This window comes from Lacerta agilis, chromosome 2 (assembly GCF_009819535.1).
Source record: "Lacerta agilis isolate rLacAgi1 chromosome 2, rLacAgi1.pri, whole genome shotgun sequence".
Lineage (NCBI taxonomy): Eukaryota > Metazoa > Chordata > Lepidosauria > Squamata > Lacertidae > Lacerta > Lacerta agilis.
In genome coordinates, this window is record NC_046313.1 from 102,275,572 (window position 1) to 102,291,954 (window position 16,383).

The 16,383-nt window shown below is 47.1% G+C and overlaps 1 protein-coding gene across 1 annotated transcript in view; it reads right to left on the reverse strand.

The window, feature by feature from the left end:
• PLXNB1 (plexin B1) overlaps positions 1–16,383 on the reverse strand; it is a 131,657-nt gene that overhangs the window by 18,849 nt on the left and 96,425 nt on the right. Inside the window, exons 18-24 of the mRNA XM_033141439.1 lie at positions 14,922–15,027; positions 12,792–12,928; positions 11,090–11,266; positions 9,304–9,472; positions 7,499–7,741; positions 4,974–5,150; positions 926–1,074 (exon numbers count right to left, since the gene is read on the reverse strand). Coding sequence (XP_032997330.1) covers positions 926–1,074; positions 4,974–5,150; positions 7,499–7,741; positions 9,304–9,472; positions 11,090–11,266; positions 12,792–12,928; positions 14,922–15,027 — 1,158 coding nt within the window. The remainder of the gene's footprint in view (positions 1–925; positions 1,075–4,973; positions 5,151–7,498; positions 7,742–9,303; positions 9,473–11,089; positions 11,267–12,791; positions 12,929–14,921; positions 15,028–16,383) is intronic.

Below are 16,383 nucleotides of genomic sequence, written 5' to 3' on the forward strand. Positions count from 1 at the left end.
TGACTAAGAGTCTGGAGATAACAGTAGAATGTCGACCTTGCACAGAGAGTAACCGTCCTTGCACAGAGAGGAACTGTCCTTGCACAGAGAGGAACTGTTGTCTAGGTCACAGATAGGATGGCCTTGCTGAAGTGCGCATGAACCAACTCAGGGCTAAATGTCCTTTTGCCTTATATGTACAACAGGAAACGTACAACAGGAAATGTTCCTTATATGGACAAGAGGAAGATTCCTGGGGTGGGAAGATGAGCCAGGGAACTATCTATAAGAACTGTCTGATAATTGGCTTTTTTGTACTTGCTTGGATGTCTGAACACCGCAAGTGCCTCTGCATGCAGAAAATAAATCTTTATCTCTCTGAAGCCAGCAACCTCAGGTGTCTTTTCTGCTTCCATGTTTTCTCATTGGGCACAACCGTAGGAACCCGTAGGGGCAAATAAGGCTCCAATGTCAGGTCTAAATTTGTCTGCCAGGAGTCGGGGAGATAAGGATCTAGTAGACAAAAAAGCTTCCTTGCTCCTCCTCGCTTACAGGGTTGCTGTAAGGGATGCAACTAGATAATGCACTTTGAAAGCTCCATCACCAGCTTTCCCGAACCTGGTGCCCTTCAGATATTTTGGACCACAACTCCCATCAGCCCCTGCCAGCTGCTAAGTATCATCTCTGGTGTGGAAACAGGAAGAAAGAAACCTACAAGGTTCCCACTGCTCTAAGCAACTCTGTGCAGGTCCCTACAGAAAGCAGTTGCTGCTTCAGTGCCAAAATACTCTATTCCCAAAAGTAAATCTGTGTTGTTGTTTTTTCCACAAACAGAACAGGTCACACTACCCAACTGGCTTCCCTCCCAAGTAGACTGCAGTGCCTGGCTAGGCCTATGGAATATGGTCCTTCAGACAGACTGGCAAGCACCCTCCTTCCTTCTCACCTGTAGATGAAGACGATGATGAGGACAATCAGAGCAACAAAGGAGGCGACAACCCCCAAGCCAATCTGGGCCTCCACAGGGAAGGTCAGCTGACTCTCTGTGTCATACTGCACACGGCCCAAGCGGAATTGGTTGTTGCCCATTTGAACCTGCAGGAGGACAAGAGGATGGAAAACTGATTTCACGTGAAGATGAGGAGGAGGAGCCTCCATTATTAATATTATTATTATTACTATTATTACTACTATTTCCCTGAAGTATGTCCAAATCATTATCTATCTATCTATCTATCTATCTATCTATCTATCTATCTATCTATCTATCTATCTACACACCCAAAAAGGTAAAGGTAAAGGACCCCTGGCCATTAAGTCCAGTCGCGAACGACTCTAGGGTTGCGGAGCTCATCTCGCTTTACTGGCTGAGGGAGTTGACGTTTGTCCGCAGTCAGTTTTTCCAGGTCATGTGGCCAGGATGAGAAAGCCGCTTCTGGCGAACCAGAGCAGCACACGGAAATGCCGTTTACCTTCCCGCTGGAGTGGTAACTATTTATCTACTTGCACTTTGACGTGCTTTCGAACTGCTAGGTTGGCAGGAGCAGGGACTGAGCAACGGGAGCTCACCCCATTGCGAGGATTCGAATCGCCGACCTTCTGATCAGCCAGCCCTAGGCTCAGTGGTTTAACCCACAGCGCCACCCGTGTCCCTATCTATACACATATATTTACTAAATTTGGGAGGAATTATAATAGTGGGTTGACACGATCTTTCAATATCGCACATAGTTCAATCTGAACAAGAAAAACACGTGGAAGAAAAAAATAAACAAAAGGATTTATCATCATTGACCATTTTATCTTTTTCACGGGGTTCAGCAAATGATGCTGTTGGAGATGCTTAAGATATGGGCTGTATATTACTGCTATAACAATTTTTTACTTTTTGTGGTTTACCTAGCTGAAGTTACTGAAACCTCAGTTCCTTCGTTAATGCATTACAAAAAAAATCATCCCATGTCAAATAAAATGCTTGTTGTTATGCCTTCTACTAACTAACATGAGTTTGGCCAAACTGCGGGAGGCAGTGAAGGATAGGCGTGCCTGGCGTGCTCTGGTCCATGGGGTCACGAAGAGTCGGACACGACTGAACGACTGAACAACAACAACAAATGCCTTCAGATAAGCATACCTTGTGGGCCAGCTTTTCAGATAGAGCCAAAAAACAAAAACCCAGACCCTATTACAGTGGACGCTCGGGTTGCGAACGTGATCTGTGCGGGAGGCACGTTCGCAACCTGCAGCGTGGCGTCTGTGCACGCACGGGTCGCAATTTGGCACTTCTGGGCATGCACAAAGTGTGATTTAGTGATTCTGCGCATGCGCGAGCGCCAAACCCGGAAGTAATCCATTCCAATACTTCCGGGTTCGGCGCGGTGTGCAACCCGAAAACACACAACCTGAAGCGGCCGTAACCCGAGGTATGACTGTATACCAATATTCTAAAGTGGCAGTTTCTAAGTATTTCCTGCTTTCCCCCACCAGGTGGACCCAGTGTCTCAGAAGACCAAAGATCTCCAGAACTTGGTGCTGGAAGGAGAAACCATGGTGTGATGTTGCTGGTGTGACCCTATTCTGGCATAGTCTCCGTGCATGTAAGCAAGCATGCAAGGGGACGCGAGGGTGCATTGCTGAATCCTGCCCCCTCTGTTATTATCGTTTTCCACCCAGTTCAGCGCCCTCCACACAAACTTAAGGGCAAAGGTCCAAAGTGGGGAGCCTCCATGATTCCTGTACAATTACAAAAAACTGACTGCGCAGTAGGAATTGCAGAGTTGGAAGGGACCCTAAGGGTCATGTAGTCCAACCCGCTGCGGTGCAAGAGGAAAGTGGAGAGTGGCTCCTCACTTCAGACCTTCGACCCTCAAGCTTCTTATGGGCCGTACACAGAATAAAGTTAAGGCGCCAGAAGAAAGAAGGGACTGCCAAGAAGCTCCCTGCCTGTTCCTTCTCATGCCATTGCTTAAGTGCGGCTACAGCAAACGGCTGGATAGGGCTCTGCACAAACTGGCCTGATTAGCGGCATCAGTGAGGACTTTCTCTCGTGATCATCCCAAGGAGGTACCCATCGGCTCTATCTATGTTACTTTATGCCAGTGGTTTCCAAAGAGGTAAAGGTAAAAGGTAAAGGACCCCTGGACGGTTAAGTCCAGTCAAAGGCGACTATGCTGTTGTGGCGCTCATTTCGCTTTCAGGCCAAGGGAGTTGGCGTTTGTCCACAGACAGCTTTCTGGGTCATGTGGCCAGCAGGACTAAACCACTTCTGGCGTAACAGGACACCGTGACTGAAGCCAGAGCGCATGGAAAGCCGTTTACCTTCCCGCCGCAGCGGTACCTATTTATCTACTCGAACTGGTGTGCTTTTGAACTGTCAGGTTGGCAGGAGCTGGGATAGAGCAATGGGAGCTCACCCCGTCGCGGGGATTCAAACCGTCGACCTTCTGGATCGGCAATCCCAAGAGGCTCAGTGGTTTAGACCACAGCGCCACCCGCATCCCAAAGAGGACCCGTTTCCAAAGAGGACGGTACTGTCAAGAGGCGAGGGTGTGGCAGGGGGCCCCTGGAGGTGTAAATGGGTCTCGGACTTTGAAAAGTCACTGGATCAAGCCCATCCATTTTTGATGAATTAATTAAACTAAATAATTTTAATTGGATTTCGAGTAAACATGCAATTGATTGTTCCTGTTTTGAATTTTATTGTGCTCTTACCGTCCTTAGTGGGCTGTGCAAACCTGAATAATGCACTTTATAGGGTAGGGTCAAGGGCACAAGGGATGAGTTTATGGAACCAAGGGGGGCGGTGACCCAAAAATGTTTGGCAACCACTGCTTTATGCTATATCCCTGCAAACTGCTTTTTACTGACGAGATCCTCAGTCCACCACAGTATATTAGGGGAGCGACTGGGGAAAGGGAGCTGGATAAAAATAGCCCTTTCAGCTCAGAAGCTGTGCTGCTTTTTAACCTCTTGGCATTAAAACCTTCATCAAATTTTGCTTCCAACTGCAATTGAAGAAGCCGCCCACAAAGCGATAGAGTACTATTGTGAGGTAAGAAGTACAACAGAAGAGTATCCTTGCTGGGGTCTGCCACCACAATATTATTTTATTTTACAGAATGTGTGTACCACTAATTGGAAGAAGAAGAAGAAGAAGAAGAAGAAGAAGAAGAAGAAGAAGAAGAAGCTGCTCAAAGCGGTTTACATAAAATAAACACATTAAAATGATGGGGGAAAGTCAGAAGCTTGGAAAAAGAACAAGCTGGCCTAAAAAAAAATCCAAAGGCAAAATATAAATAAAACCAGGATTTAAAATAAAATGGTATACATTTATAAAATAAAATAACATATGAAGAGGCATGTCAACTTTATCTATCCAAGCGAACAAAAGGTTTTAAACAAATTTGGCTACATGATGTGAAGCAGAGAAAAAGGGTATCTGCTGTGTTTTGTTTTTCCCCCAGTTTTGCTAATTGGCGGCTCCACAAAGCCCACTTTGAAGATAAGGGACCTGTTGTTCTCAGAGGGCCTGTTTCACCCTTTCTTCCCACAGCCTCTGTCAGAAGTAAATCCCTCCCACCCACCTCAACTGCTTTTAATCCCATGAGGGAACAAAAGAACACCATTTACACCTGCTTTCTCCACCCCCAACAATTGCCCACAACGCCCCAAAATGGACTATTAATAACAACATTAAAAAAACAACAACTAACAACCCAACTATTTTTTCCAATGCACCCTCTTTTGGGCCCGCAAGAGTTCCTTACAGATGGAACTCTGAAGAAAATTATTTTCCCTTCCTTTCCTCAGTCCCGGCCTATTGTGTTCTAGTTCCCAGCCCTGCAACTCTTCCACCAGGCATTCCCTCCTTCGCCCACCGGGTTCCCTGTCATCCCCCCCCCCCATCCTCACCCAACTCTTTCCTTTCCCCCACGGTCCACCCCGCTCCCTCATCCCGGTTCGAGTTCTTCCCGCTGCCAATATCCACCCCTTACTGTGAACTCTGGCAAAGAGTCTGTGCCCTCCCGCTTGGCCCGGTGCAGAGGGGCTGGTTGCTCGGCGGGGGGTTCGCAATAGAGGTGGTTCTTCGTCAGGGTCTTGACCGAACAGACGCCGACTCCGATCATGGCTTTCACCTCCTCTTTGGAGATGGCCAGGTCCAGGTTCTCCCCCTGGAGGAGGAAAGAGAACGAGGCAGTCGGGTTAAGTCAAGCTGTTTTTGTCGCTCAGCGGCCCAGTTTTCACGCAAAGCTAAGGCAAACCATGGTTTAGTGTTGATATATATCACCGTTTAGCTGAAAACAGTGGCAGGACTGGAGAAGCGAAATGATGGTTCGGCTTAGCGTGCTATCTGAACGTAGACTTGTGGTTTGTCTCGCTCCAGATAAACCATAGCCTGTAAACAAGGCTTGTTCTTCATTCACAGCTTGTGGCTTGTTTTGTCTGTTTATTATTTGCAGGTGAAACTTGAAAAATTAGAGTATCGTGGAAAAGTCCATTTATGTAAGCAATTGTTTTCATTAGCTACTGGAGTTTAATATATGAGATAGACTCATGACATGCCAAGTGAGATATGTCAAGCCTTTATTTCTTACAATTGTGATGATTATGGCGTACAACTGATGAAAACCCCAAAGTTGAAATTGTTAATTTGGGGTTCTCGTCAGCTGTACGCCATAATCATCACAATTGTAAGAAATAAAGGCTTGACATATCTCGCCTTGCATGTCATGAGTCTATCTCATATATTAGTTTCACCTTTTAAGTTGAATTACTGAAAGAAATGAACCTTTCCACGATATTCTAATTTTTCGAGTTTCACCTGTATATACCCCTATTCGTAAAAAAATAATAATAATACCAGAGTGATTTACAACAATTGGACATGAAAGCATATGGTAAAAGCTATATGAAAAAGCTGAAGTCAGCTAACTATGAGGGGAGACAAACTATGAGCCCAGGTTTAGACAACACGCTATGCCAAACCATGGTTTACCTTGCAGCAGTAGCAGCAGCAGGGCTGGAGGAGCGAAGCATCCACATTCTCAACCCCTGGAACCACCCGTCGCGTTATAACATGTTTTGGCACTGCATGCAAACCGAGCCAATTTACTTTATATCAATGCATCCCGTAACACTTTCCAAATTAAATAGTGCTATCGTTATGGGTCGTTACAGGCACAGATATGTAGCTTTAAAGGTCTTGTGACTTACATAGGACAGTGGTTTATATTGTGTGACACTGGTCCATTGGTCACACAGTAACGTCTACACTAACCGGCAGCAGTTCTCCAGGGTTTCAAGCAGGGGGGGTCTCACACAATTCTACCTGGATATGCTGTGGATCGAACCTAGAACCTTCTGCATGCCAAGCAACTGCTCTACCACTAGCTATGACCCTCCCCCCCCACCAAAAACAGTCTAGAGATTATGACTTCTGCTGGCATAACTGGGCGGGGCCTTTTGGTAGCGTACATTAGGTAGGGCATTACAGAGGAAGGAATTCATACACCACGCCTGCTGCTTTCTGCTCTGTTGCCTTTGCACAATGCACAATTAACTTATGGAACTCACCGCCACAAGACACAGTGGCGGCTGCTGTCATGGATAGATTGCATAGGGGGATTAGATGGATGCAGAATTATTATTATTTTTAAGTTTTTATTTATGCTTTTCAAGTTTATACATTTCATTAGTTTTACAATCCATTTAGCATTTCAAAATTTGACTTCCTTCTCCCCCTTCTGCGGTTCCTTTAATGTTTTATTTTAATACCTTCTGCATATCCAAATTCATTTCACTGGCTCATTTAATTTATATACTCTTGTGAAACTGCAGGTTATTACAATAATCCTGCTAATGCTTTTAATTTACAATTTATCTGTATATATTCAATAAACCATTTCCATTCTTTTATTTTAAAAAATGTTTGCTACCTTGATTTCTTATTCTTCCGGTAAGTTTCGCCCATTTCTGCATATTCCATGAGGTTCTGTAGACAAAGTTTTTGTATACAGAGACTGATGCAGAATTAGACCTTTCTTAGAAGGGATTGAGCTACCTTGGAAGAGGAGTTGTGGTCTACAGGTGAAACTCGAAAAATTAGAATGTCGTGGAAAGGTTCATTTCTTTCAGTAATTCAACTTAGAAGGTGAAACTAATATATAAGATAGACTCATGACATGCAAAGCGAGGTATGCCAAGCCTTTGCTTGTTATAATTGTGATGATTATGGCGTACAGCTGATGAGAACCCCAAATTAACAATCTCAACTTTGGTGTTTTCACCAGCTGTACGCCATAATCATCACAATTATAACAAACAAAGGCTTGACATATCTCGCTTTGCATGTCATGAGTCTATCTCATATATTAAACTCCAGTAGCTAATGAAAACAATTGCTTACATAAATGGACTTTTCCACAATATTCTAATTTTTAGAGTTTCACTTGTATGTACCAACATCTACAAGCAAGGGACAGGTGTTGCTGCTCCCTGCCTGGTGGGGCTGCTCCATTACCTCCACAGAGATGACGCTTCCAGGCTTGTGGCGATAGGGCTTGGTGTGGTCATCCATATTGAGGGGGTGCAGGACGGGATCCACCTCATAGGAGAAGCCTCTCGGATGCACGGCATTGAAATCGAAACTGAGGTTATCGAGGACAAACTCCAGCTTCACTTGCACGGAGGGAGAAAGCTGCTTAATGGCGGGCGTTTTGCACAGGATGAGGCTGGAGGAGTTGACCTCGCAGGGCTCTTCAAACTAGGATCGGAAATAAAGGAGAGTGAACGGCTGGGACCCGCTTTCTCCTAGACACCCCCACCCCCACCCCCATTCTCCAGGACACCCCAGAGCACAGGGAATCCCTGGAGTGGAGCTTGCTAAAAAAAACATCTGCAGGACACTCTCTGCAGAAGACCTTGGGCACATCCCTTGTCCAATTCCTCAAGACCAAAGCCAAAAGCCAGCCTACTTTAGAGGAAACCCAAGCTCAACGTCACGGCTTAAAAATTAGCTGCTGTTTCTTTAATACAAAAGGAACTGAGTCAGCATGCGTCAGCGGCCTACAATGAATCGGCAAAGACTGCATGACTCATGTAACCTTTCACCTGCATATGCCTGTATATATAGAGTAGTCACTGATTGTGTGTGCTGTGGGTTGGTTGGATGGTAGAAAGCTGGTTGCGTTTGATATGTATAAAAGCTGTCGGTAGTAATTGGAGAAGACTTTTTTAGAATAAAAGCAGGAGCGTCCTACTCTCGTGTAGGACCCTGGCAGAGACACATGCCTGGCTGGCATGTTCACTTTCTCCTGGTTGGTCTTTTAGGAGCTTCAAAAGCTTTCTTCTGCCCAAACATCACAGCGACTGATACCAAGAAGCATCAGCACACTTAGGGATCCGCATAGTCTTCGCAGCATGCGTAAACAGACCCCAGCAACTCAGCGTTTTGGCTAATCTACTTTATTTACATATAAACACACATGGAGCACTGCAACATGGCTCCCTCTCTCTCTAGCATCAGACTGCAAAGAGAGAAAGAACAAAGGACAATAGTCCCACTTCACGGAACACAGAAACACAAACATCCTGTCTCCGTCACTTCCTACTCCGTGGAATGAAAACATATACCGTCATGTGATAAACAACAATCCCGTGACTGCAGACACGGGGAATGAATCTCCAACAGAAAGCTGGTTGCGTTTGATATGTATAAAAGCTGTCGGTCGTAATTGGAGAAGACTTTTTTTAGAATAAAAGCAGCATTCTGCAAACTACTTTTTCTCAAGGACTTTTTTGTGCCGACTAGGGTCTGAGGAGGAGGCAAAGGAGGTCAGAACCTTTTTCCTTTTCAAACACTGACATTCAAATCCTCCTTTGATCACCCGACTGGTCACTTTCAGAACAGGATGTGGGACTAGATAGGTCTTTGGCCTGATCCAGCAGAGGGTTGTTGTTTTTTTGTCTGTGTGTTCACCCTTCAAGTTCACTAGGGCCAGTCACGTTCTCTCTCTTCACAGGGCTGTTGTAGGAATAAACAATTTTTTTTTTTGAGGGGGGCGGAGGCAGGGAGAAAACCTGTTCACCACCCCGAGGTCCTTAGAAGGAGGGTAGAATCTAAAGGAAATGATTAAGTCCTGTCCCCAAAACGCTTTGGTATTAAAAGGGGGAAATCCAAAACGCCACTAGGGCCTGCAATGAGAAGTGTATTGTAATAATAATAAATGGACCCATTTTTGCTACCCTTTAATTTGCAACCTGAGGCAGCCGCAGATCCCTTAGAACAGAATAACACACTTGCAAACATTGCACTGGCAAACCTACTTGCTGGACGCTGCAGAGGGCATTCTCAGGGCATTCTGTATCCGGAATAATCCTGCGCCACCTGCCCAAGCCACGGCGTCGGCGCTCCAGCGGAGAAACCGTGACGCGGATTTTGGGCCACTGCACGACATCAAGGTTGTGCCCACGAACTCGGATCTCTCTCCCACCACTGAAATACACACACACACACACGTTAGTGACTACAACCAGGGCCTGCAGCTTCAAGATTTGCCCTTTAAGGCAAATGCTGCGGCTCAGTGGAAAAGCACCTGCTTTTCATTCAGAAGGTCCCAGGTTCAACATCTGGCATCTCCAGGTAGGGCAAAGGAAGATTCCTGCCTGAAAAGCTGGCCAGAGTAGGCAATACTGGGCTGTATGGCCCATTGGTGTTACCTCTCTCTACAAACCAACCAGCTTCCTGCAGCTGATTGCTTTCCTGATCACAGTGTGCCGTCAGGCAACTTTGGGAAGCTGACAGGCCTTGTAAGGTAAAAGGTAAAGGACCCTTGGATGGTTAAGTCCAGTCAAAGGCGACTATGGGGTTGTGGCGCTCATCTCCCTTTCAGGCCGAGGGAGCTGGCGTTTGTCCACAGACAGCTTTCCAGGTCATGTGGCCAGCATAACTTAACCACTTCTGGTGTAATGGTACACTGTGGTGAAAACCAGAATGCACGAAAACGCTATCTACCTTCCTACCACAGCAGTACCTATTTATCTACTTGCACTGGTGTGCTTTCGAACTTCTATGTTGGCAGGAGCTGGGACAGAGCAACAGGAGCTCAACCCCGTCACATGTATTTGAACTGCCAACCTTCTGATCAGCAAGCCCAAGAGGCTCAGTGGTTTGGACCACAGCGCCACCCGCGTCTCTTGTAAGTTATCCTTTCTAAATACAGATTTCCAGAGCAGCAGCCACGTTAGCCTGCACTACAGCCAAAACAACAGAGTTCTCGCGACACCTTTAAGCAGCGGTTCTCTGGGGCACACTTTCAGAATGAAAATTTGCTCATGCCACGCCAAATATGTGCATTGGTAAGAAATACGTTGGAAAACAAAAGGAAACAACTCCTAGCCGTGTTTGATTCATAGCGTAGAACATAACTCTTCATAATATGATCACGGGGCACCCAAAAAGTATAAAATAACGCAGCTACATAAGAACACGAATCATTCCCAAAATATAATATTGAACGCCCTTGAATATTCCCACAACAATTGCCACCCTCTCCTGGCTGTGAAACGCCACACCCTTTGAGAACCACTGCCTTAGAGCAGTGTTTTTCAACCACTGTTCCGCGGCACACTAGTGTGCCGCGAGATGTTGCCTGGTGTGCCGTGGGAAAAATTGTGTTTATTTGATTCCTATTCAAGAGAATTACTTTATATATAGTCAATATAGGCACAGAGTTAAATTTTTTAACATTTTCTAATGGTGGTGTGCCTCGTGATTTTTTTCATAAAACAAGTGTGCCCTTGCCCAAAAAAGGTTGAAAAACACTGCCTTAGAGGCAAACAAATCTCCGAGCTTGCTGGTCTTTTAAGCTGTGATTGCTTTTGCATTTATTTGTCCCATTTCCCTCTTCCTCCTCCCCCCTCTCACAAGGTGGGGGTAGCTGTCGAAGGCAAAGGAAGGGTGGTCTGATAATACCGAAAGTGATGGAGGACCATTCCAAGTAGGTGGAGCGAGAAACCAAACGGTAAAAGACTCAATAATTTTCGAAAAAAAATAATTTTTTTAAAAATCGCCTTACAAACTTGTCTTGGCGGGGACGGACAAGTCATTTACCTCTGGAAACTCTTGGCTGGTTCTGCATATGTGATGTTGGGGTCCAGGGTGTATTTGAAGCGGGGGTGCTCCAAACTCCGTTCCTGATCCCCGTACTTGATTGTGACGTTGAGTTCCACAGATGCGTTGCTGGCGCTAGTCAGGCACTGCAGCTCCTTCTCTTGTACTTCAGAATGACTTGTGGGGGCGAGAGAGAGAGGGAGAAAAGGGACTGGTTTCAATTTAAATATCGTATAGTCCAGTGTTTTTCAACCACTGTTCCGTGGCACACTAGTGTGCCGCGAGATGTTGCCTGGTGTGCCGTGGGAAAAATAGAAATCAGCTTTGTGTTCAGCCAAACAGACCCAGGTTGCGCACTGAATAAAGTATTTTATAATTTTTCATATTTCTGTTTACTTACTATTTCATAATAAAGTAATTATAAAATACTTTCTTTGTGTTTATTTGATTCCTATTCAAGAGAATTACTTTTTATATAGTCAATATAGGCACAGAGTTAATTTTTTTAAACATTTTCTAATGGTGGTGTGCCTCGTGATTTTTTTCATGAAACAAGTGTGCCTTTGCCCAAAAAAGGTTGAAAAACACTGGTATAGTCAGCCACTCACCTAGAAAATCTATTCTAAACTCGTGTTCTTCAGCCTTGGGTCCCCAAGAACTGTTGCACTACAATTACCATTGTTCCTGACCGCATATGGCTGGGGATGATGGGAGTTGTAGTCCAATCACCCTTGCTAGTTTAATAGTTTAATAGACTATTGTATTTTGGTGTTCTGTTGGAAGTTGCTTGTTGTTGTTGTTGTTGTTGTTTTGCCTAGGCTAAGCGGCCTCCAAACTATCAGGGCCCACCCAAAGGAGGTGAGGAGAGCATCCAATGATCTGACTTGGTGAAAGGCCTCTTCCTTATTTCTCCAGAAATATGTTGCTATATCTGGCTAATAAAGGTAAAGGGACCCCTGACCGTTAGGTCCAGTCGCGAACAACTCTGGGGTTGCGGCGCTCATCTCGCTTTACTGGCAGAGGGAGCCGGTGTTTGTCCGCAGACAGCTTCCGGGTCATGTGGCCAGCATGACTAAGCCGCTTCTGGCGAACCAGAGCAGCGCACGGAAACGCCGTTTACCTTCCCGGCGGAGTGGTACCTATTTATCTACTTTCACTTCGTTCTTTCGAACTGCTAGGTTGGCAGGAGCTGGGACCGAGCAACGGGAGCTCACCCTGTCGCGGGAATTCGAACCGCCGACCTTCTGATTGGCAAGCCCTAGGCTCAGTGGTTTAGACCACAGCGCCACCTGGCTAATAACGACAGGGAAATTGCTGCTTCCTTCCTCATTCCTGAGCAGGTAGAAGTACACCTGTTTTTCCTTGTTAAGAGGGCAACGTTACCTTAAAACAGGGGTGGAGAACTTGTGACCCTTCCAGAACCTGTTAAGATTTCCCAGCAGAAGCAGCCCGTACAGGCGATGGAAACCAACATCTAAGGAGGCCGCAACTCTATTCTGAAAATACTAACCCAAAGCAAACTCTGGCTTATGACAGAGGGTCCCCATGGCTTACAATGCCCCTACAACCTAGAAAAACTTGTCGGGGGCTATGTCCCAATAATCCAAATCAACGACCACCCTGAGCCAATAGCCTGGTGTGGACAAATCGGGGCAGGGGGGCGGGGCGGAGTAGCAGCCTGCTGCCCGGCGCAATTTCTTACATATAGCAGGGAAAGCGTCCGACCAGAATGCTGATTTTGCTGGGATTGCCAGTCAGCAGCTTGGATCCCGTCAGCGTGAGGCAGGTTCCTCCAGCCTTGGGGCCTCGTGTTGGGTAAATGGATTTCAGCTCCGGGTTCTGAGCAAAAGGGAGAGGAAGGAAAGAAGGAACATTCAGCCAAAGGAATTCAAGAGGCGGGGAACAACACTCCTGTCTTGGGCTGCACATCGCAAGGAGAGTGCAAGGAGGAGGCCCAATGGCCCTTCTCGCCCAGCATCCTGTTTGTGCCACCCGGAAGCCAGCAAGCAAGACCTGGTCACAAGAGCGGTTCTCCCCACCAGAGATTCCCAGCAACAGGTGTTCAGAGGCCTCTGACAGCGGAGGCAGAACATAGCCACTGTTTCTAGTAGCCACGGAGGGCCTTCTCCTATAGAAATATGAAGAGGAGCCCGGCTGGATGAGGCTCTGTCCCCTTCAGACTGGTGGCATTTCTTTAACACTGCCGAAAAGGGATGACTTCGGGCCTATGCTGTGTTTGGAGCTCCTTAGCTGCTATATGCACTTGCTGCCCAGGAAACAAAAACTTTTCTGGCAACCATTTCTTGGAAAATACGGAGCAGCAGGTTCTCAGGGGCTGGTGACAAAGCCGTCCATTTGTAAGGGCCACGGGTGGGGAAAAAGAAGCCATGGGGAACCTCAGGCCATGGGCCTAATGTGGTCCTCCAGGCCTCTCTATCTAGCACTCAGGACTCTCCCCCCAGGCCACATGCCTCACTAGCCTTTGCTCTGTACCCTCCTCAAGTGTTCCTTGCCTGCCTAAAATGTGCCCTTGATTGTCTCTTGCTTGCCTGGACGGAGCACACGAGTAAACTAATATTTACTGATCCCCTCGCTTTTGCGTCTGGCCCCACCCACTGCTGGCATGTGGCCCCTGGGCGGCGGCCTGGAAAGGAATGCGGCCCTCGGGCCGAAAAATGCTACCTGCTCCTGATGTGGCTGCTCTACGCAACTAGGGTGTTCTGTGCACAAAGGCACTCCTATTTACATTCAAAGTGTTGGTGCTGACATTTAGAGCCCTAGACGGCCTCGGCCCAGTATACCTGAAGGAGCGTCTCCACCCCAATCATTCAGCCCTGACAATGAGGCCTAGCGCCGAGGGCCTTCTGGCGGTTCCCTCACTGCGAGAAGTGAGGTTACAGGGAACCAGGCAGAGGGCCTTCTCGGTAGTGGCGCCCGCCCTGTGGAATGCCCTCATGTCAGATGTCAAGGAAATAAACAAGTACCTGACTTTTAGAAGACTTCTGAAGACAGCCCTGTTAAGGGAAGCTTTTAATGTTTGATGTTTTATCGTGTATTTAATATTCTGTTGGGAATATTATGTTTACTGTATGTGTGGAGCATGCATGAATAGGATCACAATGTCTCACTGCACTGTGAGTTTCCTGGTTCCTGCAAGCGGTGCTGGGGAAACGTGCAGCATGTAGGCATCACAACATACTGGATTTTCCCATGTATAAGACTACGTTTTTTCCCCTTTAAAATGTCAAAAATTGGAGGGCGTCTTATACACAGATAAGGACCCAGGTGGCGCTGTGGGTTAAACCACAGAGCCTAGGGCTTGCTGATCAGAAGGTCAGCGGTTCGAATCCCTGCGATGGGGTGAGCTCCCGTTGCCCGGTCCCAGCTCCTGCCCACCTAGCAGTTTGAAAGCATGTCAAAGTGCAAGTAGATAAATAGGTACGGCTCCGGCGGGAAGGTAAACGCCGTCTCCGTGCGCTGCTCTGGTTCACCAGAAGTGGCTTTGTCATGCTGGCCACATGACCCGGAAGCTGTACGCTGGCTCCCTCAGCCAGTAACGCGAGACGAGCGCCACAACCCCAGAGTCGGACACGACTGGACCTAATGGTCCGGGGTCCCTTTACCTTTATACACGGATACATCTCCCCACTCCCATTTTCTTAAATCTGAGTCCCCCCAAAATAGGGGTGTCTTGTAGGCGAAAAAATACGGTATATTCCTTCGCTATTATGGGGAGGAGGGACTTCCTCTTTTTATCTGGCAGGCCACGGGTGTTCTTGCAACCAGCCAGCTTTAGCCTGGGAGTTGCTGTCCAGAGACGGGGGGCCCTTACCTGGTAAGTAAACACATGTCCAGAGACTCCCTGTCCTCCTCCGGGAACCTCCACGACCACGTGCCCAGACCTCTCTACGCCGCTTCCGCCCGTGGTGCACACGATACTGCAGGACAAGGGCAGAAGAGAGGATGGAGAAGAATCCCCCACCAAGGTGCACCACATGGGCTGCTCTAAACCTGAGTTAATGAGAGGGGGGGGGCACTTTTAGCTCTCGTCCTGGCCAAGGAGGAGACGTCACCCGCCTGAACAGAGTCGCGATGCCAAACGATTTCCCCCGCTCCCTCTGCCCCACGTGGCTTGGCCCGCTTGGCATGAGCCACATGGGAGAGAGTGAGCTGTGCAAAGCACTTTTCTGCAGCGCCAACAGACGGTGGTATGGATCGCACAAGGTTGCTGTTTGGTTATGGGGATTTAGGGGGTGGGGGTGGCATTCCTGATGCACAGCAACTTGTCTCTGGGCACCTACCAGTTCCGTCATTCTACGTACCGCATTTCATCAACCTCATTTTCAGTCTAGAGCAGGGGTGGCCAACTTCCAAGAGACTGCGATCTACTCACAGAGTTAAAAATTGGCAGTGATCTACCCTCTTTTGGGGGGTTCAGGTCAAAGTTGTTGAGCTTTTCTTTAGGAAGGAAAGCCCTTTTTTGGGGTTCACGTAAAAGTTGTTGAGCTTCTTTAGGGAGGAGGAAAGCAACATTGAGCTTTTTTAAGGAAGGAAAGCCCTGTTTTGGTGGTTCAGGTCATTTTAGGGGTGCAGGGCAAAGACGTTGAGGTTTTTTTTTAGGGGAGCCAAAGTTTTTTTGCTTCTTTGGGGGAGCCACTGATCTACCGGTGATCTACCACAGACGTCCAGTGATCTACTGGTAGATCACGATCTACCTGTTGGACATGCCTGGTCTAGAGGAACCACTTCAGGCAAGTTCCTTTACCCCTTTCCTCTCGGGCCCCTCAGACAGACACCAGCTTAGGAGACGGCTCAGAGTCAACACAGAACAGAATCCCTGCACTCTGCGATGGCAGACGGGTGTGATCAGAGCTGGTGTCTCCGCTGCGTCAAGATCAGAATGGACCAGAACCATGCCACACTGTTACGCACCTGCCAACCCTATAAACCAGTATAATATATGCAAACACGTTAGCGGCGCACAATAATCCCCAAGTCAATAATATATTCTTTATCATATACTGATCATCAAAATTCTGAAAAGTATATATAAAGTCTTAAGCCAAGAAAAGGTTTACTTTATGAATTTGAAAATTTGTGTATATAGATCCGAGTCTTGAGAACCACTGAAGAAGCCCGAAACTTTTCGTGGGAGTGTGCCACATGCAAGCCCCAAATAAAGGGCCCCCATTGGGGGCGAATAACAACCTCCTAAACTACAGGATTGCCAGGGTGAAACAGGTGAAAAACGCCGGCACCCTGTCTACATCCTTATTGACATTTGTCTGGAAAAT